Source organism: Callospermophilus lateralis, chromosome 11 (assembly GCF_048772815.1).
Source record: "Callospermophilus lateralis isolate mCalLat2 chromosome 11, mCalLat2.hap1, whole genome shotgun sequence".
Taxonomy (NCBI): domain Eukaryota; kingdom Metazoa; phylum Chordata; class Mammalia; order Rodentia; family Sciuridae; genus Callospermophilus; species Callospermophilus lateralis.
The window spans coordinates 70001602-70014376 of record NC_135315.1 but is presented as its reverse complement, the minus strand read 5'-3'; the positions used below and the strand labels follow the sequence as shown (position 1 = coordinate 70014376).

At 37.1% G+C, this 12775-nt stretch overlaps 1 protein-coding gene across 1 annotated transcript in view; it reads left to right on the top strand.

The window, feature by feature from the left end:
* LOC143410591 (beta-secretase 2-like) overlaps positions 1–3090 on the top strand; it is a 34700-nt gene extending 31610 nt beyond the window's left edge. Inside the window, exons 10-11 of the mRNA XM_076871436.2 lie at positions 1757–1925; positions 3086–3090. Of these exons, the coding sequence (XP_076727551.2) occupies positions 1757–1925; positions 3086–3090 (174 nt within the window). The remainder of the gene's footprint in view (positions 1–1756; positions 1926–3085) is intronic.
* The last annotated feature ends 9685 nt before the right edge of the window (positions 3091–12775 follow it).

Here is a 12775-nt window from a genome sequence, read left to right as displayed (position 1 = left end):
AACGCATGCTGCGTGTTTGCCAGTCCACTCCTCTGGGGTGGGGTCATCTATTTAGGATGTATTCTGTGCTGTTTCCTCTTTCCTTTTGCCTTCTGTTTTCTTTGTGAAAGTCATCTGATGTCTCCTCTCTGTTGGTTATTAATTCCTGGGGGATGAAGATGGGCACCTTGAGGTTCAGAGACAGCCTTCCTCTGGACACTGGCAGGCAGCAGAGGGAAGGTGCTTCCTGCTGACACAGGAGTGGGTCCCAGTTGTGATCTGTGTATGGGAGATAGAGCTGGGACTGGAGAATCGGGAGGGGCTGACTTCTGAAGGAGAGAGCAATACCACTTGTTCCTGTGTTCAGGTCCCGGGGTCCTGGGAGGGGGGGACAGAAAGCCACAGGAGAGCAGCTCAGCTGAGGACACACAGGCCAGGCATGGGGGCTCAAGTGACACCGTCAGCACCACCCTTGAATCCCGAGTAACTTGGAGCGGGTGGCTCGGCCCTTCTTTCTCACTGTGAAGGAGAGGGAGTAACGCCAACCAAAGACGTTTCCAGATAACCTTGAATGAGCACCCTGCATAGATGGCTGTTAGAAAGATTGATTTTCAGCATCTTTAAAATAATGTGTTGTTTATAACAACTGGTCAGTCAAACTGCAATACGTGGACACTGTCTCATCCATGTGGTTTGCCCTGCCCAGCCAGCCCCTGTACTGACACCCAGGGCATCCTCAGGGCTTCTTGCCACAAAGGTCCAGGGTGGGGCTCTCAGGCCTCAGCAATCACAGGCAGGCAGATGACCACGAGTGCAGCAGAGTCAGGTTATAGCTAGGATATGTGTGCAAATAGGGCAGAATCAATCTTGCTATTATGTATAATCATAATGCACCAATAAAATTTAAAAAAAATAATAGCATACTTTAGTGTCAACCGACAGGGTGATTCTGATTTTTTTTTTAACATGACCTTAAAAATGTACTTACTTTCCGCCTAAATACCACTAGTTTTTCTATTTGTGCTATTTTAGTTTAGGGCAGACAGTTTATTCTGAGATCCAGCAAGACTGAAGCTTCCCAACATATTACAAGATGTATGGCTTGGAAAAATCTACTGGGACATACACAGAAAGGACTGAGTAAAAGATCCAAGTTTGGTTTGCCCAGTGTTAGGGTGCTGCTTGGTCGCATCTATAGATCAGTGTCCTTGGACTCGGGTCAGGCTCGGCACCATCGTTCACTCATCACAGTCACAGAGTCACCCTTTGCCAAGGTGGTGACATCCAGGGAGGAGCTGTGGTTCCTGTGGCCCTGAGCCAGGGTCTGCAGACAGACAGTCCAACAATGACAGGGCCATACTGCAGGGACGGTTCCCCAGAACAGCAGCCACGGGATGTCCACCTACAGAAGACCCTGAAGACAGTCACCTCCTGCCTCAGGGCCTTTGCTCACCTTCCCTGAACATGGGAAGTGCAGTGAGGCCCCTCTTTCCATGTTGGTCTTATCAGACAGACAGACAGACTCCTTCTGTAAGCACGTGCCTGCGTAAGCCACAGGTGGCGTGTGTGTGTCCTCGTGTTTCTGTCCCTTTCAATAAGCATGGATGTCACTATGCTTTTGATCTTGTCTCCTGGGTGGCAGGGACTGTGCTGCCATCTGTCTCTCTGTGGCTCCCCTTCACCATGGGGGCCTCCGAGCCTGCGGTGACCGTCACTGTTTTGTGACACCGTCCGACTGGTGCCGTTTCTTCTTCTTCCCCCTCCCCTTCCGCCACAGCTTTACATCCAGCCCATGATGGAGGCTGGCCTGAACTACGAGTGCTACCGATTCGGCATCTCCTCCTCCACCAACGCGCTGGTGATCGGTGCCACCGTGATGGAAGGCTTCTACGTGGTCTTCGACAGAGCGCAGAAGAGGGTGGGCTTTGCTGCCAGCCCGTGCGCAGGTGAGCGCTCCTCATGTTCAGAGGGCACTTGGTGTAAGGGCACCAGCTGGGAAGCAGGGCTGCAGGGCAGGTCAAGCCTGTCCTCGGTCACCAGGTCTCACCCAGAGAACAGAATGGGTGGCGGGGTTGTTGGGAAGATGCAGTGAGATAATCCATGTCCCGTGTTAGTTCGCCCTGTGCTCAGCACAGGGCAAGTGCTCAGTAACCGTGAGTCACTATCATTACCTCTCAGGTCAGGTGAGAGTGGCCATGCACCCAGAATACATATCCTCCCTGGGGCCTTGGTGTCGAGTCCCAAGGTTTAGTGTTTTATTTTTGGGGTGCTGCCTGTGAAGCCCAGGGCCTCAACTTGCTAAGCCCATGCTCTGCCACTGAACCACATGCACCCAGGCCCTGAATTACAGGTCTTTGACAGTTAAAGGAACATAAAGAAGAACATTCATATTCAAGCTGTGTATATTCTTCCTTCAACACAATCCTCATTGTGAAATACAAAATAAATACCTATCATTGCTTTTTCTCAAAATCCTAAAATAATAAGACCAAGGAGCCCATTTTTCTTGTGAAACTTATTTGAAGGGTGGTGTGGGGCAACCCAGCGAGTTGCTCTGCAGAGTCTAGCTTGAGGAATGGCAGGTCTTCCTGTGAAAGCTGAGCAGGCTGCTCTGATGGGGAGTTCAGGCAGCACCTGGCTTTAGGGTGGATGGGGCACTAGCGGCTAGCAGTCCAGGCTGGCCAGGAGGAGGCCAGCCAAAGGAGCCAGCACGCAGTTGAGCTGCCAGAAACTCATGGAGGGACAGTCTGCCCAGGTAGGTGGCCAGGATGGCTGCAGTGTATCAGACCTGGAGTTCAAAGGCTGAAAAAATCGGGGCTGCTTTGGCCTTGGAGTCAGAGACAGAGTGAAATGCTGATGTTGTGCTACTTAGATGCCAAGGGAGAGAGGAATGGTAGATCCCTGGGGTTGAACCACAACTGACAACAGAGAGGAGCAGAAGAGGCAAAGACGGGCTCAGAGTGAAGTACGAGATCTCTGTGTCGTGCAAGGAAAGGGAATTTGACTTGATGGGGAAAAGCCTTAATCATGAGACAGAGCTGAGGGACAGGGAGGGATGCTGGACCGGCCCCCAGGGAGCCTCATAGGCACCTTCACTCTGTTCCAGTTTAGCTGAAAAACGTGGAGAGGCCAGGAAGGTAAATGCCACATGTACAGCTGAGTTGCTAGGGAGGGAGTTTGGGTTTTAATACCTAAACCATAGTCTGAACCTGGTCACTAGAGCAGGGGAGTGGTTCTTCCCATCCTCTGACAGCACACCAGTGTTTCTCAAAGTGCCCAACAATTTGGGGAATGGAAGAAGAGCAATATTTTTTAAAAAAATTTTTAAGTTGTAGATGGATACAATCTTTATTTATGTATTTTTCTGTGGTGCTGAGGATCAAACCCAGTGCCTCATGTGCCTCAATGTGTATGAGGCAGGTGCTCTACCCCAGCCCCAAGAAGAGCGTATTAAAAGGAAAAGCTACCTCTGGACTGATAGGCCAGCTCATATTTTGTATGATAAACCCCCAGCCCAGGACATGTGGGTACCTGGCGGGGGACCTTGCTAGGTGTCAACGCACACTTAATCGACTTGGTGCAGGTGAGCAGACCTGAAGTCTTCAAGATTGGCCATGTTTTCCACCCTTGAGATCAGACGTCCACTTTTCCATGTGCATTAACTTCTGCCTGTTAGGCTGTCACTGAGTGAGTGTCGCTGAGTGTGGGGGTGAGTGGGACCACACGGCCTGAAATGCCACCATATTTTCCAACTGTGAATGATTTACTTCTTTTTGACTGAGGGGATCTTAAGAACTAAAGCAGTTTTGCACACCATTTCTGTTCTCTCGTTAAATACCTACCATTAAAGTAGGGGATACTAGGCAACAGCTGTCCTCACATCCACTTTGCTGAATACCTCGGAGTGGAGCGGTGGTGAGTTTCCCAAGTGAATTGCTGTTGGAAATGGCTTAATATGGAGTGTCTCTGGGCAGGACCACATTGTTTCCTGCTTTTCTCCTGAATTATTTGTTAGGTGCTCTTACATAAGATTTTTGGTGTTATTGCTTTTTTAAAGTGGATTGAAGGCTTTGGCACTTAAACATTTGATTATGCTGGCTGTGGGAATATACCCTGATGTATGTCCCCTCTTCAATGCAAATTACTTAGCCATTAAAGTAATTGCATCCCTCAGGGCTGCAATTAAAGGAGCTGTTGGTGCTCTATAGACCTCTAATAAATGGAATGGTTATCCTGCCTTTCCTTTTTAAAATCCTTCATTTTTAATTATAAAATGTTGAAGGAGTAGATAGATGTTTTAAATGTCAGAAAATGACAGTGTCTGTGGGGGATTAGCCCTGGACCGCTGGAGGATGCCACAGTCCGTGGGCACTCCAGTCCCTAGGTGTACCGTTGCCCAGAACCTGAACACACACTCTCGTATGTTTATGGAGAGATAAGAATCAACAAATTCTTTCAAAATATTACCACAGGTTAGAATTTACTCAAGGAAAAAAGATGATTTCCTTTCCATGATCAATCCAATATAATCTCATAAAACACTCTCAGCAAAGTTATCAAATTAATAAAGGGATTTTTTATGTTCTTTTCTTCCTTATCTTTGCCCATGTTTCATTTCCCATTCTCATTTATTTTGCTTTCTCAGATATATCCTTTTCCAGGACTGATTTATCTATCTAGGTTTGATTCGTAGAAATAAAAAATTAATATTATTATAAAATTATTCTTGTATTCTTTACATTATTCATTTAAATACTAATTTTGTTTAACTTAACTGATTAGAAAAAAGTATATGTATAGTATGTATAAGGTGAGGATAAATTTTAGATATATTGTAATGAATTCCAGTATACTTTTCATCCTAAATATAATTTAATAAATGTATAGTAAATATGGACACAGTAAAAGAAAAACTATCTACAAGGTGTGAAGAAAAATAATTTTGAGTGAAAATACAATTCAGTCTGCTTTCAGCCTTGTGGACAATTGTCTATTTAGCATGTGTTTTGTCTCCTTTCTTTATTTCAATTTACTAACAAACACAATTTTAGAATTAAAAAAATGATGATTATGCTTCTTATAAATATTGAAATGAGAAGAATTTATAAGGGACTCAGAGAACCATTTATGCTTCTGTCACGAGGAGCCATGTCTGACCCTTCTAAATTTGTTTTACCTTTCTATAGCTCTTCTGAAAGTACAACTTCTTTTTTTTTTCTATTTCAGAAACTCAAGATCACCTTGACAATGATTGCCCCATTTGAACCATTTGAGAAAGAACAACAGAGCAATTTTGCCAAGGACTAAAAAGTTTCAAATGGACTGAGATACTGATCCCAGACAGCCAAATGACCATTAAAACAGAGATGGGCAGTTGTGGAATATGAAACTAATTTGAGAAATGTGTATTCTGACATTATTTTATTACACAAGCAGTCATATAAGCTCTGCATTTCCTTGTAGATATGGGGAAAAGTTATTCTTGCCATAGAAATGAAATGACAGTTAAAGAGGGAAACTCATTTATATAGATTTTCAAATGACTGTGATAAAACCAACAATATCAAATTGATATAAGTGGGGAAATGATGAGTGCAGGAAACCATTTAGCATCTGACCCTTGCCCCTCTGATCCTCTCAGAGACATTAGAAATTGACACAAAATCAAGCAAATATGAAGCAGGGAAGAATTTTAAAAAATGTTTACAAGCTACACCACGTGTAAATCCAAGAGAGAGTATAGAAATGTCACCATTCTTAAAATCATACTTGTTAAAATATTTTAAATGATTTGGTACAATTTTCACTCAGCATTGCATTAAATAAAGGATAGTGTCCTTTAACTTTATAGATGTAATTCTGCAGCAGTTTGGCTGAATGCAGTAGTCCCTGAATGTAGCTCACAGAATCAGGGCTCTATCTCTATCTCTATCTATATATTTCCATACTTAATACAGTTAAATATTTAATTTGATTTAACATAGCACTCAGAAAAAATATATCATCACAATATTAAGGCTGAATATTCCTATGTATGAATAAATTAAAATATTAACCTCAAGTTTTATTTTGTGACCTAGAACAAGTCACTGTTAGAAAAAGAAATCCTAGGGAATTGTAGAGGGCTTTAACAAATCATTAAATAATCCATGTGAATTTGATTTGCCAAGAATCAAACTTTTTTATTATTCTTACATTCTTATAACATAATAGTTCAATACAAAATTGAAAATCTGAACATGAAAATCTACATATACTCTTGCTCTCAAATTTTTATTAGTTTTTTGATTAAATGTTCAATTCTACTGGTATAATTTCAAAAGTCTATATAGTCTATACTTGGCTGTGAAAACTCATTTGTAATGTGTTCTTCATAAGTTTAAAATAGTTTTTGATCCTCTTTATCAGTACTTACCCTATTTTAAAAAAGAAAGTGAAGTTGCTTCTGAAATTGTATCTATACAATTCTTGCAAGTTATACAATAATCCTAGTACATTTCAGGGATGCCACTTTATTATTTTTTGGTAATCATTTTCAAAGTCTGCAGTATCTTCCCTTGGAGGCTATGCAAATTTTTGTTAGATATAAGCCTTCTCATTTTTTATTTCAGAAAGTCACCATAACCCATCTGCCAGTTTCACTTCCCAGATGTATGCAGCTCAGCCAAATGGCTCTAAGTTGAGCTTTATTCTGCCTTTGCAGGCTATCCTTTACCCACCTCACATTTTCCTTGTGTACTTCTCTATTGATACAGATGCAGATGGAATGGAGAGAAGAACAATGCATTGGGGACAATAAATGTTAGATGTGCAAGTATTTTGACAGAAATTTGAATTATACTTTTGAAAAGCAAATTGGATGGTTGTAACCCTGAAAACTTTGCCAGATATCTCGTTCCACATTCTGTTTCTATATGTACTTGAAAAAGACAAGTAGAAACATATTGTGAGTAATTTATTACCTCAAAATTGCCTATTGAAAAGGATATATTTGTCCACCATCATTTTGATGATCCAGGTTCTAATGTGAAAATCATTAAAATTGTTTTAACCATTGAAGTACAATTTGTATAATTTTCCATTTTTAATCATGCACTAATAGTTTGGCCTGACCAATTGATAAATATTCTTTTTATGTTAAATATTTTCTTATCTTTATAAGAAAAGCATCCAGATTTAGGAGACAGGACATTATACTCCAGTGGATGATGGAAGAGGAAAGGGTGAACGATGCTTTTGAACTCATAGTCATTTCAATGTATTCACTGTGTGCAGTGACTATGGATAAACTAAAACATGAAACAGACTTCATGCATACTTGTGAATTCTCTCCATTTAGATGATATTGGGACTGTAAAACCTGGACATTTGTGGCAGAAATGACATAAAAAGAACAAAAATAAGTATTACCCTTAGAGATATTGGTATATTTCATAATCTGAATGAGTACTTTGTGTCATTTTCAAAAGACCCTTTTTACTCAGTGGTAGCTTTTAATATTGAAATGACTTCATCACAACTTCATATTAGGAAAGAAACCATTATATCTGCTTCTTAGATTCAGAGATTTCAGGATGAAACAAACAAACAAAAAGCACACATTTTTCTGTAAGGACATTAAATTTTCCTAAGGATTTTGACTTTCTTGTCAATTTAACCATTCTTCCCAATGACTTTGATACTCATTTAAAATGAATGTTAAGGAAAATGACCATTTTATCCCTTACATAAGTTGAGGAAAGAGAATAAACCGCTCATTTTCCTTTCCAATGGTGCACCACTCAAATCAGGACACAATGGAGTCATCAAATATATATTCTTTTTTAAACATTAGTAAAAATAATTCCAAAGAGGTTTCTTACTTTATAAATACTTTTTTAGGGTTAAATTTAGTGACTCATAATTAATAAAATTGATAAAGGATAATTAATTCATGATATTAACAATACATATTTTATTTTATTTTTTTTAAATCACATTTTAAAATCTTTATTTTCTATTTTAAAGAATCAAGAATAATAACACTCTTATGAAATAGTAAAAATATCTTATTTTTAATTTGGAGAAAATTTTATTTTTGAATTACCTTAATTGAATATGCACAAATATTTATACAAAAGGAGCATCTAAAGGAGTCCTATGCTATGTATAATATATAGCAATTTCTGTTTATGATGAATGTTGTATATTATGCCATATTTATTCTGAAGACATTTTGGGAATACCTATTGTTTGGTAGTCACGGAATATATTGGCAATAGAAAAATTTTATATAAAATTGATTTATATTCTAGATTTCTCAGTTAATTTTCTTTTTCCTGAATAAGTTTTATAATTATTTTTTTCTACTTTCACATCTACTAAAAATGATATGACTATTTATTTGGGACCAAAGAAACAGAAAAATCCATTTCTAAGTACCTTTATGTAATGTAATGTTCTTCCTAAAACAGAGGTTAGAAGTGATAATTTGAACTTTAGTTAATAATTCAAAAACTAGGGGCTGGGGATGTGGCTCAAGCGGTAGCGCGCTCGCCTGGCATGCGTGCGGCCCGGGTTCGATCCTCAGCACCACATACAAACAATGTGCCCGCCGATAACTAAAAAATAAATATTAAAAATTCTCTCTCTCTCTCTCTCTCTGCCTCTCTCTACCTCTCTCTCTCTTAAAAAAATTCAAAAACTATTCTGAAGTCCTCTAATATGCAAGAAATAGTACATGAACCTATAGAACTTTTTTAAAGAGTGGGAAAACACAGGTTTATCTTTCATTGATTAGATCGATAAATATTCTTGTAATCATTCATTGGGAGACTAATATTAGGGCTAAACTTTCTTTCAAAGAACCCTATATTTAGTTATATACAAGCCCATATTCTAGTTGGCATGTAGTATATAGTTACTTAATGTTCCTTGTTATTTATTTACTTTTTCAACAGACATACCTGTTTGCCTTCAGAGATTTGGAAATGCATCACGATGTGCACCTTGGGCCAACCTCAGTGTTCCATTGATTTGTGTAGAGAGTAGGATATGTATTCCCTCACAGAACAAGATCAGACAGAGTTGACAGAGCCATTCTCTCACTTTCCAGGTAATGACATCTATCTGCATTATCTCTTCAGACTAGAATGGGAAAGTACAGTAAATATGGCCTCTTCTTTATTGTTAGACCAAAAAAATGTACAGAAACATGTGTATCTTTACGATGAGCCAGAATCTTACCTGTTTCATATATATATATAATTTCTTCTTTACCGTTCTCTTGGCCTTAATCTAAAGAAAAATCTTTTTCAAAGGTACACACACATCTGCATGGTCTTCATTATGATGAACTATTTGTTAGCATCTTATTGGTCATGGGGTGAATACTCTGCTTCCTTATTTATCATCCCACTTTCATTTGAGAGGAAATTCCCATTTTCTCTGCTGGTTTATGCCAATACCATGATCCTCTCCCCAATCATTGCTAAACAGATCCTGAGCTTTATCTTATAGGCTTTTCTCACCTTATTCATATATTTAACACTGCTGATTCTTCATTATCTCCACTGCTTTTCCCTTTTTGGTAAGCCTTCAAAAATCATTATGCCCTGGTAACATGGTATATCTCTTTTTCTTAGTTCTTGTGACAGGAAATATTATAATTTAAACATAATGGACAATCTTGATTGATGTTTTATATCAACACAGGAAGCTCAAGCATACAGAGTTTGTATATTTTAGCACACTCCTATTTGAATCCTATATTGCTCGTGTTGACTGGCATTTATTAGCTGAAACAAGCCAAATAATATTTGGAGAAGACTGTATAATAGTGTATACAAACTCAAGAATGCACTGAAGAAATTAATATTGAAGTAGAATTTTGGATTTTTTTTATCAATTTAATGGTTATATCCACCTATATATTTCTAATAACTGTCTATCTGAAAAATTTACATCTATATTTTACAAATTAATTTTCTTTTGTATTATTTTATCTGGTCCTCTTTTGCTCAAAGAACTGAATAATGGCTAAACATAAATCTGGTTAAAAATATTCTTACGGTCCCATAAGGTACAGAATACTGGGAATACTGCCCTCTTTCCTTTTTCAATCCAGGTAATACTGTATTAGACAATCTGTAATTATGATCCACTGTAATATGTGAGTAAGACCATTTTTCTCTTTAATTTTTAACTTCATTGCTTCAAGTAAAATATGAGAATATTTATCAACTGATAAATTTCTTTTTTATTTTAGATTTTTTTAAAGTGTATTGAAAAACTTCTTTTCTTACTAACTTCACTCGTAAATGAAAAGTGGGAAAGTTGAACAGAATGACAACAGTGAAAAGAACATATGAAGACAGGTTCAAGGTTAAAATATTAACCTTCTGATAACAGTGTTCATTATATAATAGGATCTTACTCTCAGTTTTATATCAAAAGTTTTGTTTTGATTCAGTTTTACTAAGAACATAACAGTCCATGCTACAACTTAAAATTCACTTGTTTTACTTTACCACTTAGGAGGCATATTGGAATGCCCCTTTTTGAAAACTAGGAAAAATTACTTTTTTTTCATGATTTGGATGCCAAAATTTGCTACTTTACTCATTCATTTAGTAGTATTAGCATTTATGTAGATGCAGGTCTAGAAAAATGAATTGTGTTTTTATGTTCTGATAATATTCTCCATTTCCAAATTTTAGCTTTGCTACCAACTTGTAACATTAGACAATTGGTTTTATCAATCTACAAAATTGATATAATATTGCACTTAGGTTTAGAATCTCATAAAAAAGAGATAACAGTACAAGTTTATATTAAAACATAACTTTGATATTACAGGATGCCATTAATACATTCATAGCTTTTTATTTATTTGCATCTATTCTTTCAATGTAGTTATCTTAATTTGTGATCTTTGCTCATCAAATTTGCTGTCCCTTAATTCCATTTTTCTGTAACTGCCAGCTATAATATTGTGAAACAAAATTGCCCCAGAGAAGAACAGCTCATTATCAAACTTCAAGCAAGAAAAAAGATAAATTAAGCCTTAACATTTTTTAAAATACTTAGACATTGCCACTCATGGTTTGGCAGGTTTCAGAGAAATTGAAAAGTTTAACAATTAAATACATTATCTTAAATAACCAAATGATAATCCTGGCATTTGGTAGCAAAATTAGAATTATCTACTATATGTAAACTATTGCTTATAATTCTGCTATCAAAACACCAAAAGGGAGAAAAATATACAGAAACAGATAAAAAAAAGTTCCTTACACTCTGTGAGGGCTAAACCAAAGTGATAGGTTTACAGATTTTGTGAGTTTGCTCTAAGAATTTCTGATTAAGATTGTTGGGTGTTCAAATTTTTAATTGTTTAATTAGCTACAATAGAGTAGGATAAATAATATAGAAACTTATCTGAAGAAAAAAAATGAATGATAAAAGAGAATTTACCACATGACATTTCTCAACAATTATTAATGTTCTGAAAATAAATAGAAGAAGTTATGTTTATGGGAACTTGGCTATGTGAGCAATAAGAGCAAACCTCAAGGTGTTGCAAACCATAACCTCTAGGAAAAAAATACAAAAACCTCAAGTGTATTTCACCAAAGGCAAGAAAATGAGGGAGATGTGTGAGACTGAAAATGATGATAAAGCATGAATTCAAAGAGGAAAGTCAGCTTTGAAGTTGGGAGCTGCCTCGGGGTATTTGATAATCACTGGATGCTGTCCTGGGTTTTAAACATCTGACTACATATTAGATCAAAACAAAACAGAGTCCACAGGTGGTAAAAGGTCAAATTTAGGATCCCATATAAAGTCTCAATCCTTGAAAAGGGATGCTATACATAAAAATTGAATAAATTTAAATCTCTGACATATAGAACTAGACTGCAATTGCTTTTGCTTACTGACTTGTAAGAATAGTAAAAGTTCGTAGAAAATTCTCAAATGAGTTGTTATCTGAACTCACAAGAAATGGTAATTGCAGATGACTTGAACGATTTTAGATTAGGAATTAGGAAACCAGGTAAATGCCAGATACACCTGTCTGAAGCAAACTGCCTTTAAACTCAATTCATTAAAAAAAAACACACAAATAAATGAGCATGTATTCACAATGGAAAAGGCAATATGGACATTTAAAAAAAAACTCTGGATGAAACTAAGAGAATATAACAGAAAATATAAATGTGTTTAGTTTGTCTAAAAAAAAAACAACTATGTGACATTATAGAAGACAAAGAAGAGCTGAGAAATGGACCAACTAGATTTAGAAGAAGGCCTTTTAAAAAATGAAAAGGTAACAATTATCCTTAAAATTTCTGTGCAGATTGGAGATATCTGTGAGAATTAGTCATGATAAAAATAAATCTGTTATGGATCAACATCCTTAAGTTTGAAAAATCATTTGGCATTTGTTTTTTGGGATTGGCTAACTTCATTTAGCATTATATACTCCAGCTCCATTCATTTACCTGCAAATGCCATGATTTTATTCTCTTTTAATGCTGAATAATATTCCATTGTGTATATATACCACATTTTCTTTACTCTTTCATCTACTGAAGGACATCTAGGTTGGTTCCACAAATTAGCTTTTGTGAATTGTGCTGCTATAAACATTGATATGGCTGTGTCCCTGTAGTATGCTGTTTTCAAGTCCTTTGGGTGTAGAACAAAGGGTGGCATAGCTGGGTCAAATGGCAGTTCTATTCCTAGATTTCCAAGGATTCTTCATACTGCTTTCCATATTGGCTGCATCGATTTGCAGTTCCACCAGCAATGTATG